The sequence below is a fragment of the Cololabis saira genome, chromosome 3 (genome assembly GCF_033807715.1).
Source record: "Cololabis saira isolate AMF1-May2022 chromosome 3, fColSai1.1, whole genome shotgun sequence".
In the NCBI taxonomy this organism is placed as follows: domain Eukaryota; kingdom Metazoa; phylum Chordata; class Actinopteri; order Beloniformes; family Belonidae; genus Cololabis; species Cololabis saira.
The window spans coordinates 24,474,359-24,490,642 of NC_084589.1; the positions used below are offsets into that span (position 1 = coordinate 24,474,359).

At 39.6% G+C, this 16,284-nt stretch overlaps 1 protein-coding gene across 1 annotated transcript in view; it reads right to left on the bottom strand.

Annotated features, from left to right (window-relative positions):
- LOC133430669 (G patch domain-containing protein 8) overlaps positions 1-15,466 on the bottom strand; it is a 47,571-nt gene extending 32,105 nt beyond the window's left edge. The window contains exons 1-2 of the mRNA XM_061716745.1: positions 15,343-15,466; positions 14,938-15,195 (exon numbers count right to left, since the gene is read on the bottom strand). Of these exons, the coding sequence (XP_061572729.1) occupies positions 14,938-15,090 (153 nt within the window). The 5' untranslated portion in view covers positions 15,091-15,195; positions 15,343-15,466. The remainder of the gene's footprint in view (positions 1-14,937; positions 15,196-15,342) is intronic.
- Positions 15,467-16,284: the final 818 nt, after the last annotated feature.

The window sequence follows — 16,284 nt, forward strand, 5'->3', positions numbered from 1 at the left end:
ACATGCTTTTGGACCTCACAGCACATTTGTTTTCCTTCACTACATGACAGACAAGTTTTGCATATGCAACAATCACACACATACTTTGCTAACCTGATACACAGAAAAGACATAGCGATGGCTTGGAAATGAAGAAAGACATAAAAAGAAGCAGAGAGAAGCAGAATAATACAGAATTTGTGGTTTCTCTTTGCCTCTGGGTTTCTATGTCAGAGAAAAGTAGAGAATCTTCAGGAAATAGATGAAAACTCACAGCATGCAAGCACATATGCACTTACAGACACACAGTTCCCTCACAGTCCTTTTTTATTATAAGGAGAAATAGCAACAAAAAGTCTTTCTGGGTTCTGAGAAGTTCAACATGTCAGATGGATGGTATCCTCTGAGATTCCTCCTCCCAAGTATCAGCCACTATAAGGTGGAGGAAGAATGGCCAGCTGTTGGAGAGCAGGTAGGACATGGCAATCTACTAGTCATCCCGGATGAATAAGGCTGTTATATTTCTGGGAGGAGGTGACTCATGTGGATGGAATGATAGTGAACGCTGCCGTTATTATAAACCTTTTTAATAAGATTTCTCCCAGTCCTCATCACAGTTTTTGGCATCCTGCCCTTCATATTTAATGGGCTATTGAAGAATGAGCAAAAACTTGGAGAAATTTGTAACTCAATTTTAGACAATAAGGCAGCACTCATACATGAAGGTCTCTCTGGAAGCAAGTATTCGCGTTCCCTAATAACCTGACTCAAACTCTGGGAGTATCCTTCAAGATTAAATACGACAGAAGCTGCATGGTCCGTCCAAACTCCGGCCAGTTAAAGTGCTTCGAGTGTGGGGATGCTAGCCATAAGCAGTTTTCATGCCCAGATAGATTGCAGAAGGAAAGGTAGAACAGATTATGAGCAACTGGTGCTGTTTTGGTTTGGAGAGTGCTGTCCTTTGGAAAGGGGGTTGTTACATCAGAGGAAAGGTCAGATATGGATGCAGCGCTGACAGTGTTGCAACGTCATCTACAGAGAGTGTGATTGATGCTTAGGGGCAGCCATAGGTATTTCCATTATACATTAAATTGTGGAGAAAGAGTCTTAAGTTGTGTTTCAACAAATGAGAGCTTGATGGTATCAGGTAACTCTACACTTATATTTGAAGGATGGCACAACAGTAGTCGTGAAGGACAAAGTATGTTTAGTTTAAGCGAGGATCCCAAAGATCCAGCAGATGCTAAACATGAAACCATGCCTGTGGTATTGCTATCCCACTGAGTTCGATGCATTTGTGAATTGCTGAATGAAATAGTGTTATTTATGCATTGAACTTTTGGAAAATCCAGAACCAAATATATGTATATTTTCCTGATATAGAAAAGCTAATCAGAACTGTCAGCTTTTGGCAGCCATCTGTTGGCCTTGATGTATTATATGAGAAAAAGCATTAGGCTCCCGAAACAAGTTCCAACAATGAGAAAGGAGACGAGAAACAAAGTGGTGAAGAAATCAAATCAGTGAAATGAAAATAATGATCATCCATAACAGGATGAACTCTGCTGTTTCCCAGAGGTTCCTGCTGGTCTTTCTTTTTCCTTTTGGCCCATCTTTCCTTTGAATACACAAACTTTGGGTGGGCTCTCTTAATATATATATATATATGCCAGAAGGGATGGGAAAAACACAGCTTTGATAGGTGAATATTTTATGATATAATGTAGTGGTTAAAAGAAGATTATTATAAAGAGAACTGAAATTGAAGATTTTCTGTAGCCAGTGTGTTTTCACCAAACTCAGCAGGAGAAAGAACTGATTTTTTTTTTTTTTTACTTTAGGAGCATAGAAATGACCAGCTAATTCTGGAAAGAGATTGGAATTGGACTATTGATTTAACACTTGAGTGAACCAGCGAGGACCATCATGTTCCATCTTCAGCCTGCCTAAACAGGGCTTGGAGATATTAAGAAGTTTATGCTGCTCAGAGATGAAAACTTGAAAACGAAAGACAGTATGCAGTGCATGGGTTAGGGTAAGAGGGCACGGAGAAAGGGCTGCCATGTTAGATATATTTTACACATTTGATACACGACAATCTAGTCTGCAGTGAAATCTCTTTAGTAGCCATCACTTCAAACCATCAATCATCAAAGTCATCAATGCAAACCCTGCTATGGATAGCTTGCTGCAGGAAAAAGAGGCTTGAGTTTACAAACACTACTGTATGAAGGAGACAGTGAAGAGCGGGCCTTTCTCATTATTTTAGCAAAAGATATATTGATACTTTATGCTTGCTTTTCTTCAGCTTGGAGAAGAACATAGAAAGGAGTAAGTTGTTGTCTTATTTGACATTTTTGGGCGGGAGCGCAACAACAGATCCCGGGGAGATGAGAAACCTTGCAGCAGAATTATATACTGACATTTTTCTGAAGAAGTCTGTTACCCATAGAGTGCTGCTAAACTGTTGGATGGTGTTCCTCAGCTCAGAGCAGTGGAGACCAGTGATATAGTGCATGCTTTGGAGGAGTTGACTACAACCTTGGGTGTAATGGATTACAAACATGCTATATTGTGGACAGACTGAGAGTAAAGATCCTGTGGGACTAAATTTTACCATACCTTCATGACGTGTTCCTGGCCTGTTTCAAACAGGAAAACCTACCTGTATCTCTTTGCAGAGATCTTGTCGTCCAGTTTATTGAAAAAGGACATTTGACTCTGAACTGAAGACCTTGAAACTTATAGCTCTCTTACATACAGTGTTTAAGGTGCAGTTCAATTCCTTGACATAAGTGTGATGGACAGTCCCAATCTCGACAGAAATATTTTGGTTTGTAAATGTTAATGATTATCACTTTGGAGCTTTAAAGGAGGAATATTTAAATGAAGTTATCAACAGCAAAAGTGAATCAGGCAAAAAAGATTCTTGGACATTTTTGTGTTTCTGAAAATTTCCAGACTTGTTAAATATAACAGGGGTGATGTGATGGATAGTGTTTGTGCTAGTCAGTCTGAATGGAAATGACAGCTGCCCCATTTGCGTTATTTGTGCGTTCGCACAAACTGATAATTTCATACAAGCTGCCTGTTTAGAAATAAGCAGCTGACCTCCAGTGCATGCTACCATAATCACCGACAGATACAAAGCACGTGTTCATTGTAAACACCTCTTGTAAACACCTCTTGCACATATACTTTGTAAAGCACTGTGAATCACTCTGTCAATCTGTTGGATGCGTGGATGTGAAAATGATGTTTCCTGAGTTTTGAAAATTACCTACATTTTGCAGGTATATAGGTTTGGATGGTTTATGTCAGAATGGTCAATAAAGGATATTTTTAAACCCCTTTTCTTGTCTCCGTTGTCTTCTTTCCATGCCTTCCCATCCACTGTTGTGACTAATCCAGCACCACAGGGTTAAGAATATACCTCACAGCAAGGGTAAGAAGGCCACACAGCAGACTCACACAAAAACACAGAAATGCAATCATGCCAAACATACATATAAAACAGGCAGAGGGAGCAGGCACACTGCCCAAATAAAGGAGTTAGCCACAGCCTGGTGGCTGGTAGCTGGAGGCTGCTTGCAGACCACTCTGATCCTGTCATCCTGGCAGCATGCATCCAGGACATTTCTTCGCAGTGCTAAGCTAAGCTGAGTGCCTGGCATTTCCAATTTGCTAAACATAGTAATGCTGCTGCTCATGATAATTGCAGGGAGTTGTTTTCGCCACGAATGGTGGTTGAAGCGAACAACATGAATTATTAGTGTTTGCATCGCGGCTCAGACCACTGGTGGAGGTATGGCTGATATAATTAGTTGCATTGCCGCAGATGTGTGACCTATCCTTTGCCATTAGAATGTCCAAGTAGGTCTTATCTGCTTTAATACATAAACATGAGAGCACACCACAATGAAGATACATGAGAAAAAACATATTGTTTCCCTGATAGGGCAAATTTATTTTCCCTTACACTTTTAAATTCTTGACAGAAGATGTGAGTACATAATTCTAGATACACATTTAGTAACAAATAAAAACAAAAAAGGTAGAGACTCAGTAAAACCCTTTGTCTCTCTGTATCCTTGACCATAACATTGGCCTTTAACTCCTTTTTTTTTGGTGTATATATATATATATATATATATATATATATATATATATATATATATATATATATATATATATATATATATATATATATATATATATATATATATATATATATATGTAAAAACAGCTGATGATCGGAGGTCAGAGAGGAAAGATTAGGTCAGGAGTAAGAAAATGAGGCTGAGGCAATAGAAACATAAACATTTTACATAATTGTTTTGTTAGTATAAGTTATCTATTCATTTATTTTTGTCATTATGTTGACTGCAACAAATTCACAACAACAAGTTCATGAAGCTGTCTTGAAGCTGATCATTTGCGTCCTGGAGGATAACACAACCTTAAACAGGTGAAAAATTAGTATTTAGAGGCCATGGTTACATGTAACAGTTAATTTCCTGCTACAAACTAGTATGTTTTTATTATTTATTCTGATTTAAAAGGGGCTCTTTACACTTACTGTTTTTATGTTACTTCCAACTCCACTTAATGGGGTCCATACACATATACTGGCTGGTTGGTTTAGGCATGGAAAATGACTTGGTCAAGGTAAGGAACACACTAGTTTGCCCTAAAATACTGTAATTTTGTAGTATGATTGTAGAGATGAAAGCAGTGTGTTTGTTTCAATTAAAATTAAAAACATTTATTTATTTATTTACTTACTTACTCACCTAAAGTAGAACTCATCTGAATTTCTAACACATTAGAAATGCCCAGTTTTTCTTTCTCATATGAAGTTTCAGGTCCCACTTCATTAAGCCCAGGCAAAATGTTTTGTTGGCATCAACAACTTTCCCATAGAACTAAAATGGTTTGAATTCACGCTGGCTGTCGGAACAATTTGCATTTCTGTCCATCTTTTCAGAAAAGTTATTTTTGTTTCAAGCCTACTTCAAGATTTATCATGAAACCAGGTTAGAATAAGAAATCAATTCAATTCTCAGTCAGGAATTTACATTTTCCATCACAACCAAATCAGGACAACAAATCATACATCCTCATTTTCACAAGTAACCAACCATTGCATGTCATCTAAGTTTAATTATCTTTCAGTTCTATTAACTAAGACTGCACCTTAAAGTGATCTGCTTGGGTGTATTGGTGTACAGACCAGTCCTTACAATAACAGAATTTTCCATCCAAAGCCCAGCAATGCAAAACATCAAAGCCTCGATCTTATGTCATCGAACTCAGGGAAGCAAAACTTGTTAATATGCATTAAAATTGCTCAGCCACTTTGATCTATAAATGCAATGTGCCTGTATCTTTCATTCACACTTATTTTTATAACTCTTCTTTATGCATATAAAGAATTGAAAGAAAATATGATGTGAAGATTAAGCTGGGAATGAAATCTAAGCTGCCTTATTCAGAAGAGGTCCCTGGGTCTCTATTAGGCTAGTAGCAATTCCCGGGCTTCTGCTCAGCTATGTGCTGGTTCACAGCCTCACTTTCAGTGAATCATCGCTCTTCCAGAGAAGAGATAATTAATTTGTCTAAGCTGTTCTTAACCTTGGCCTGCAGGTCAGTGGTGGATGTGCAGGCACACAGGTGCAAACATGTGTAACGCACACACCTGTATGTGCATGGAGGCATTATCCAAGTATGCAGGCTATAGCTAACGATATATACAAAGATATGACTGTATAGCCACATATCTTTTTAGACGAAAGTACAAATCTCAACAGAGCAGCAAAACAGGCGCCACAGTCAAGGAGAACTAAAAAAACAACAGAAGTGAATATCAAATAAAGCAAGCACAGCCTTTCTTTTCATTCCTTCAAGGATTTTCCTGCAATAATACTGCTACTGCAATATCAGTCCCATCGCCCACACAAAAATACCCATATAGGCACATCACACACACATATATATATGCACACCACTACCCTCACACACAAGATTCAGATGCCTAAACAGCTAAACCTTTGACCCGCTAAAAAATGAATGGGCCTCGAAGATGAGATGGAAAGCAATAGGAGAAGGCAATGAGAGAGGTCCCAGGGTGAGAGCAGAGGTATTGCTCGAGATATGGTTGTGGGAGAAGCAGGAACATGGTAACAAATGAAAAACAAAAAAGGAAGAAAAAAAAGTCAGCTCCAGACGGTGCCAAGTTTAGACTGCAGGCGAAAATCACTTGAAAAAAGAATGAAAGAAGAAATTACTGAACCCACGGTGTCCCAATGTCTGAGAAAAAAATATTCTTCGTGTCTCACCTTGCAATCCAGTTTTGTTCAAGACTTGAGTCATGATGCTCTTTTGAGGATATGAGGTTTTGTGTGTATGATTTTGTTTTGAGTGTGTCTTTCAGTCTCCGCCTGAGCAGTGTTCCAGATGGTTCATCAAACATCCCGTAATCATCAAACACTCCCTAATTGTATGTGAGTGTGTGTTTATGTGCTGGTGTGTCTCCAGGTGATTATCTGATGCTGTGATCACTAATGACCACACAGACAAACATCTGTCCTGGGGTAATATACAAAATGAGCGGCTGCCCATCTGCTGTTTCTGCAAGCGGGCATTTGTGAGTCTCTTCTCACTTGTGTCTAACTCACCACACCAATCTAAAGCCAAATGGAGCACTTTAAAGGGCTGGTTTTAATTATTTGGAGGGCTTGTATGAGGTACTCATCCATAATGAGTGTAGATGGGGGCTGGCATTCCCCCAGTTTGAAGAAGACAGAACGACAGGAAGTGAAATGACATACTGGTGAGGATATGAGCAGAAAAGCTAAGAAGGTCTGAATATCCAACAAACAAAAAAAACAAAAACAAAAAAACATCCACAAACACACTCTTCAAAAGGTGTCACAATAAAAAACAAAACCAAGCAGTTTTACCTTTATACCTCCCAGTAAACAGGAGTAGCTGGTCTGAACCCGCCTTTGTCAGCTATTTCATTTATGTTGCTGTGGGACTTTTGGGCTTTAACAGCTTTGAATTTGACATTTTGTTTTTCAAAGGAGTTTTGTGACTTTGAAGAGAGCAATGTTCCATAATAAATTTGTCTTTCAATTGGAAAATATTGTTGAATACAAAAAAAGGTGAAACTATTATGATCATAGTTTATAGCTTGCTTTCTGTTTTCTTTCCTTTGGGTGAAACTGTCTGTAGATGGCTGACGGATATTTTCCTGCTGTCCCGTTCCCCAGCAGCGCATTGCTTACCTTCTGCGCTGGCACTACTGCCTTCTTCTACAATGTGGCTTAATGCCAACGGTAATCTACCCCACTGTAAGAAATACATGAGTACCCAGAAAGAAAGAAAGAAAGAAAAAAAGAAAGAAGTTTAAATCTTTTGTAGATACGTGCCCAACTATGTGGTCTTCATTCATTTTTAATTTCCATATATTTTGCCAACTCTGCACCTTCCAATCCAGACAGCATGTTCTCCCATGGTTCTCTTTTGACACTACTTTGTGAGGTAATGTTGCTGCGACCTGGGATTAGAACTGTCCAAGATAATTGTGACTGTTCAGGAAAGTTTGTTTTTCAACCCTACAATATTCCATTGTAGTAAGACAGTGCTGCTGTGGTATGCATCAGTAAGCAAGACTAAACAGGCACAAATAATCAGAAAACCCAAATACTGAAAACTGAAAACAAGTCCCCTCCACTTCGTGAACAGACACCTCACAGCCAACAAGCACTATAAAGCAAAAGCAGAAAGATACCTATCTATAGATAGAGATGAATATGTTCTATTATCTTGCACCTCCTTCCTTCTGCAGTCCTAAGGGTATGCTGTGATGTTGCTCGGAGAATGACGGGTTATATCACCTCAAACAGCGACTTCATTCACAAGTTATGCAATAAAGCAAAAAGCAAACAGTGGAATCATTCTCAGCAGATGAAAAATATCCAAATACAGAAGGGAAGGGCAAAGAAAGCTGAAAATAAGTTTGTAAAAGTCAGAAACGAAGCAGCAGCACTGCACCGACAGCACTGCTCCTCTGAGCAGCCATTCCCGTACACCAGCGAAGGTTATTATGCTATGAACCGCTGACGAATTCATTATCTAAATGAAATTCCAATAAAATCTGGGAAAAGTGTTAAAATTGATGCCAGCTGTCTTGCTCTCCCCCTCTCCATTTTCATTCTTTTCATTCTCTCTCTCCCCCATCTGTCCAAATTGTCACACTTTCTTCACAACACACACTTGCACACACGGTTTCTCCAGAGTGTTGAGTGTGAACTGTGATCAAGGACCTTAATGGTGATCAGCAGGAGCACTTTGCAGCGGTCGGCTGGGAATAATCCAGGCGCACAAGACTTCAGCATTCAGCAACACGCCTCTTCTCTGTTTAACAGTGCTCTTCTAGGATCTAAATGGTGTGGTCTTGAGCCAGCGAGTGTGTGAGTACAGTAGTATAGTGACTGCAGCCTTGTAGATCTTTGTTTTATTTTAAATTCAAGACTCTAGTTCTCTCTGTCATTTGTAGAGTTTATGACGAGGTTCTGTTACTGGCTTGATCTTCTCCTGGAAGTTCAACTCTGATCCTGCATTCCTTGTCCTCACGGTGTACATAAATAAAACTGCCTGGGTCAGAGTCGTGGGTATTGTGTTTACATCCACAGTCAAACCGCCACACCATAATGGTCATCCAATTGGCTCATCTCACCTCAATGCCCTAATGATGGCTTAATATTTGTAGCTAACTACGTGACTCACTCTGAACACAGCAGTGCCTTTGTGTTGCTAAATAGTTGTTTCAAGGTAATTGCTCAGAGCATTTGTTTAAATGCTACCTCATTTACATAAACATTGCTCAGCTCCCTCCAGAATCAATGAAAATACAACGGTGCAAAGGGAGAAATGCCCCCCCCCCTCCCCCCCCTCATTCACAAACATATATACACCACAGCAGAACTGCACCCACTCTGACACCTTGTTACGCAGATGTTTTTATTCACCCGTGTCCTGCAAATACAGTGCAATTGATATTAAAGTTGTCCGTGGTGGATGAGCGACAAGCGTGTTTCTTTATTATCATATGACGGTATGGAGAGTGGCAGGTTTGTTAATGGAAAGAAACATCCTTCCAATAAAAAAATTAGAACACATGTATAGGTTTTCAGATATGAATACACCCTTACAGGAATATGTATACCATCATATCACCACAATCCATAGCAGCAGGGTCTCAGAAATACTGAAATGAGCTTTTTGAGACTACGCTTTGTGGACAGGGCAGGTCATGTAACACAAAAAGCAATAGACATCTCCACTTTCGACTGTCGCCAATAAAGCCTTGTGCAAGGTTGTTCAAGGTAGCACTAACACTTTGCAGGGCTTGATGAAAGAACCGCGAAAAAACTGCAACATTTTCAGATAAGCGACAAATTAATATTGATGCAGCAAAGCAGCAGTGGTTTGAGGAGGAGACAAACTGTCTTTTAGCGATGTGATCCACGGAGGATGCGACGCGGACCAAGTCCGTATTAGAGCAAATAAGTTGTTGTTGCTTCAATTTTCGAGCCAATGCAAACGCAGCGACGTACCTGATGTTTGCAGCGACATAACTGACATTTACAGTGACGTAATGACGTGGCTCCCCTTAGCACCCGAGCTATGAAAAAACAAACCGGTTCTCAGCTGGTTCGCAAATTGAATGAGTTGTGAACCGGCACCAGCACTGGCCCAGAACCAGCTCTGGAACCGGTTTGGTGGAAAGGGGGTATTTAATAAGAAGTCCCTTCGTAGGAGGCACCAACAACACGGCCACTTATGTGAAATGGTCAGAGATGTGTTTGTTCAAAGGTTTGCTGATATCATGTTGTTTTTCAGGGATCAGGTTGCCAAAGCCCTGTAATATTATACCAGTATTAGATTTTTGAGGCCCAAACCTAATCAAACAACAACTGAATTTCCCACTGGGTCCATATATGACCCTGACGTGGAGAGATTGAGTCCAGCATAAAGAAATCTGCCATTTCACATTGTCCTGACATTGTTTCCATGCTGCCAAGAAGTGTTAGAAAACATTCATTTTCACTTTACAAATTAGAATATAGGATCATTGTTATTAAAAAGTTACTACTTACATTACAAAGTCACTTGCAATGAAAAGTCACATTTTAGTGTACTGTTATATTGCCAAATAGGAGCACCTCTTTGCAATTCCTTGTCCTCTTTGGTTATAACGTCAAAGTACGTCTACCTTTGGAACGTACCGTACTTACTGTCTGTTTGGTCTATATCTAAAACTGCACAAGCTAATGAAAGATACAATGGATGTTATATCCACTTCACTGCCCTTTATCAACAATTATGTTTACATATAAACACAAAATCAATTGTGTTGAGCTCATATAAATATCTGCAGTGGATATCAGTGGTATTTATTTCTCCATAAACTCAACAAGCAACATGCAGCAGGGTTTACCCTCCAAGTGTCCCCTTCACTGCTAACAGTCAATAATGTCATTCATATATAATTTTTTTTATGTGATGTTACTGTAATTGTCTTTTTTCCAACAACCTCAAAATAATGTATTCATTTCCTCAACTTAAAATGGTTCTTTCTGCCACCTCACTCGCTGAATATCCACGTAAGATGCTTTGAACGATAAAGGTTTTTGCACATCAACTTTGTTGGCGTGTAATATTACAAATTCAAAAATAAATTCATTGTCATACTATGCCACCATTTCTTTACACATAATCAGATTTTTTTTGGTCAGTCAATATAGTTCTCAGAACAGTTTTGTGTATTTTAACACACCATTCAAATACTTTTTGAGACTTATTTATTCAAATCCGGACACCTAACAAAGTCATTTTTCTATCCAGATGCCAATCACTTTATGACAGACGGTGTAAAATATACAGGATCATTGGGTTGCTAAAATTGGTGTTCTTTTTAAATGTGGTTTTCAGGGTATAAAACGTCTACTCTTACATTCTGAAACAGAGCTTGAGCTTATATATCCCCATAACAGGTAGCATAAAGGGGTTTGAACAGGGACTGAAAGCAAACTGTACATGTTCCCTTTAAACCATTGTTCTCATTCTCAGCAGGTATTTTTTTTCTTTTTATCCAGTGGGAAACTGGCTGAAAAGGGGAAGAAGGCAACAGGAAAGTGCAATGGCTGTGAATGGGCTTGGCTTCATGTGAAAAGAGGTACTAATTAGACCTGAAATATCACTTTTTGCTCACACCTTTTCCCTCCTACTGTATGTCTTTCCTTCCATATTCACTTAATGTTGACACCAAGAAAAAAAAGCCTTTCAAGTGTTAATGTTGTTTGAAGAAAGGCTTACCAGTGATGATTAAGTACTAATGTACATACGAAATCCAAATTTTAAGCCCATTTGATAAATCTCTTACAATTGCCAAACAGTAGGCTATTCATGAGGAAAATCTTTGTCCTTGACATGGCAGAAGAGACTCCAGAGACATAATCTAAATATCATAACCGAGTACCCTTAATATATACAAGAGGATTTGTCGCGTAGGGGGAAGGGGGGTTGCCTGTTCCACCACTCTGTGATGCCTGGTGTTTTCTTAATGCTGCAATACCATATCAAAGTGAAGACACTTGAAGTTGCTCCTGACAAATCCCAGTTGGAAAATCCTTTGTACTCCACTCATCTAAGCGAAATCAAAGAGCAACCAACTGTTGGGCTTCTCTACAGTGGGGTGGACAGCAGCAAAAGAAGCTGCTCAGCATGTTTGGCTGCCTTGACGCAATTGCTAAACTCCCTCTCATAACTTCACCTAACTCATGGGGTCATTTTTAAAGTGCTTGACCACAAGCACCGACTGTTTATCATGCTGACAGGCCTATATATCTTACCTTGTCTGAACTAATATGGATATATCTGAAAGCACATTGTTTTTTTGTTTTTTTGACCTTCCAGACCTACTAAGCCAGCATTTTGCATGACTGAAAACTTTCTGCATGTAGATTTTTCTGCATTATCTTTGACATGGCCTTAGATGTACACAATGTCCTTCCCACAATGAAATCCTTGAGGTCCAAACCATAACACAGGACTGCATCAGAACTGTCATTCCTCAGGAGATGATAACACAAGGAATTTCTATTTGTCTTGAATTACAATGCAGAGTAACACAAAAAAACCAATGAAAACGTCATTGTTTAAAGGCAAAGAAACAGTAATGTGTTAACAACCATCCAGAGATGGGCAACTGATTTGGGCTGCCACTAAGTGGAAATGTGTATTGGTCAGACAATATTGTCAAACGAGAAAGACCAAACTACTGTAGCATTACAAAGAAATGGCTGTGGAAGAAGAGGGTGGATGTAAGAACCCCACATGCTTTTTGACCTGTCCACAATGATGAATGTGAGGAGGATTTTAAAATGGAAACTGTGACGACAACCCCATGTTGCACACTATGGAGGTGTTGGCAACTGGATAGGTACAAAATACACTTCATCACTTTGTATCCTCGATACCAGAACTCTTTTTAAGTGATGTGAGAAGGAGCTGAAACATGAAAAGGTGGGAAAAGCGTTACATCCAGACTTGTTTAGGAATATACCGCAGGGATGAACACAGGATTGGATGTAAATTAAAATGTGAAAGTAAGATGAGAAATCAAAATATGAATTATCCTACTGTTTTTGTTTGTTGAGTGCATTCGTATGTGAATGTATTTATCCATACATCCATTTATCATTTCACCCAATCACTTTGAATTGGGGTTGTACATAAATGTTGACACTTATATGAAGAGAATTTGAGAAAGTTCAATGAATCTTTGCTTTTCTTACATACGTTTAATATACTCTGCAAGCCAAGTAACAATAATCAGCTTTTCCACGACTACAGAGTTGTTTTCTTGTAACGTACATATTATACATAGCACATTCTGGGTAGAATATTGAATAAAGATGAAATGATCTTGACTAAAATCAGACAACACCAAAGGAAAAAAATAAGCAGAACAACAAAAAAAAACAACTGCCAAGCATTAGAGGAAGGCAATTATCACCTCCACCAACTATACAACTAATGATTTTTTTCTTTGATGAATTAATCTTAAATTGCAAAAGAGAAAGGGAGAAAAAAACGATATCCGAGAGTCAGCAGAGACTTGGTTGTTTTTATTGCAACCCAAAAGCCAAAGATAATGAGTTTCTAAATCAACACATTCAGAATGCAAAGTTGATTGTAAAAATATGTGTAGATCAGTTATCTGGTCATCAACTGACCAATCCTCTAAACTGAGCAAATAACAACAATTCTCCATGACAGCTTTCAATATGGGATGCTATTGACAGATTTAGGTCTGTACTGTTTACGTTTTGCAAACATGAAGTCTTTTCTAGGTGCAACTATTGTATAAATTTGATCAAAAATGTGGTAGATAATGTGATCTATTTCTCATTTTAAGCAGGAAGTCCTTAACAAATATAAAAGGCTAAACTTGGAAATTAGGAATAATCATAGCTGCACATTCCCTCTAAATTTAAACAATGAGTAAGCATCAAATGCATCCAAATTTCACTTTCTCTGAGAAATTTGACTGCAACAAGACAATATCTGTTGAAATGAATCAATGAGCTTTTGATGTTTCAAGAAAATGAGGAGCTCTGGGACAGGTAGTAGAAATCAATTTTCAAAAGAGAAGTGTTACTTTGTAAAGCATCAGTATGATATGCATCTAAAGTTTGAGATGGAGCAAGACAAAACATTTTTATAGTATTTTGAAAATGTGTGTGAAATTTTGTAAGGATATTTGTGAATGTGACTCACTGCAGAGCTTCTTCCTGTGCCACTATGACTGTTCTGCTCAGCACTCCTCGCTCATTCCATCACATCGTCTACGCAGGCCGAACATGACAGACTGGTAATGATTTGAGTATGAACACACGCAAACACACACACACACACACACACACACACACACACACACACACACACATACACCAGCTGTTCCTCTCCTCATTTCTCATCAAACTTGTCATCAGCCCCGCCAGTTTGTCTCATCTCACATTAAGAGCTCATGAATAATGTGTGATTATTGGAGACCCTCCGAGCAGCTTCTGGAGCAAACTTACAATGCATGCACATGCACACATACACATGTATTTGCACAATGAGGCCAAATTCACACAGTCCAAAATACGATGTAGATATTCACACTTATTCTCATTTCCACTTCTATTTGCACTGTTATGTTTTCTCTGCTACTTAACTGTTTATTTCTTCCTCGGGGTTACACTCTGCCCCATCAAGTGTGAGCACCCACGCACACCTAAAAAAAAATCTAGGTAATTATGCCTATTTTTGTCTGTTGGATTCATCTCCTCCTCAAAGAGCTGATGTAATTTGATTTGTGTAATTCCCATAAGAGAGCGAAGGCGTGGAAGGACAATGGCTTCATGGTTGGATAGACATTTCCCCTCTTTTTTAAGATATCCACTTCTACTCTCCTCCACAAAAACATTTTCTTTTAAAGCTCAGGGAAAGAAATGATCATTACAAGGAAAAATGTCCCCATTCCCCCAGCTGTAGTGTGACTTGGTTATAGGTCTCTGATTTTTTTTGTTTGTTGTAAACTCTCCAGTGGGTTTCTCTTCCGCAAACACATTATCTAACTACACTTGGAATGCATTTCCAAATTTGCCCATATCCTGAAACCTCACATGCTCCAAAAAGAAAAAAAGAAGAAAAAAAGAAGAGAAGAGTATAACCTTACGTTGACTCTTTTAGACTATTTTATAAAGCTCTAAGATTCCAACTTGTTCCAAATCCATACCATAAAAACACAATCACACGCAGAAGCTCCCACTTCACATATTCTCAGTCTGTTTCTCTCAAAACTTTGGGAAATCTATCCAGATGAACATGTGCTCCTACCGGTGAATCAGTGCTGGAGGCTGGACACAGCGGTCCCCTGAAGACCCCCTTGACCCGCCGAAAGTGTCCATTGCTCAGGTGAGTGGAGCTGATGACCAGGTAGTAACAAGCGCTGCACGCCATCCCGGGGTGCTGGCGAGGTTTGGGGCCCATTAAAAGACCCCCAGTGTCGACAATGCCGCGTCCCGCAAGGATGCTGATGCGGGCGAGAACTCTGTCGGAGGACGTCTCAGTCCTGATCTCTGTTGGGAAGTGTGCCTGCGTGATAAAAGGGAGATGAAACAAGAAAAGGCTCTGTAAGGACGCATGATTCTGTGATGTCTTGCGCGGGTGAGTGTGTGAAGGAAAAAAGTACAAGCAGAAGAGAAATAAATAGACAGAACGATGCAGGGATGTTCTACTAACCGAGCTCTGCTACCGGAGTCTGCTTTCGGCGTGCTGCCTGTCGTCGGCCGGACTTAAATAAATGGATGAGCGCATGTGATGTGCCAGAGAAAGAGATGGATCCATCCAATCTCTCTCTCTCTCTCTCTCTCTCTCTCTCTCTCTCTCTCTCTCTCTCTCTCTCTCTCTCTCTCACACACACACACACACACACACACACACACACACACACACACACACACACACACACACACACACACTCACAAACACACTCCTGTTCCTCCCTGGCTCGTTTTAAACCCGGCCAGTCCACTGGTCCAGTCTCTAAAGTGCAGCCTGTTGTCTCGGCGGCAAACGGCTCCGCATTTCAGCTCGTGGAAAAAGAAAAGAAAAAGAGACGTTCGCAGTTGCGCCTTCCCCTCCTCTCACTTCGAGGAGGCAAGAAAGAAAGAAAGAAAGGGGGACAATTTCGACTCTCTTTTTTTTTTCTTCTTTCCCTCAGCTTTTTTTTTTGTTGACAGTGGTGTAACTGTCATCTGTCTTGTGAATGAAATTATTCGGTGCGAAGCAAGCAGGCGAAATCCGTCCAGAGAACTCCTATAGTTATTATGGGGCTCCAGCGCAGTCAGGCTAAAGAGGTTCATTCTTTCTCAAGAGCGCGCGCGCACACACACACACACACACACACACACACACACACACACACACACACACACACACACACACACACACACACACACACACACACACACACACACACACACACACACAAATGCAGCCAAAATCCGATCGTCTGGGGCAGGAGAGGTCTTCTAGTAGTCTATTCAATGATTAAGTAACTTCAGACTGAAGCGCATACACCCACTTCCATACACGCGTCAATCTCTTCTTTTGTCCTTTTTTCAGTTTTCTCCTCAATCTTCATTCTCTGTATTGTGCTTAAATAAATAAATAAATAAATAA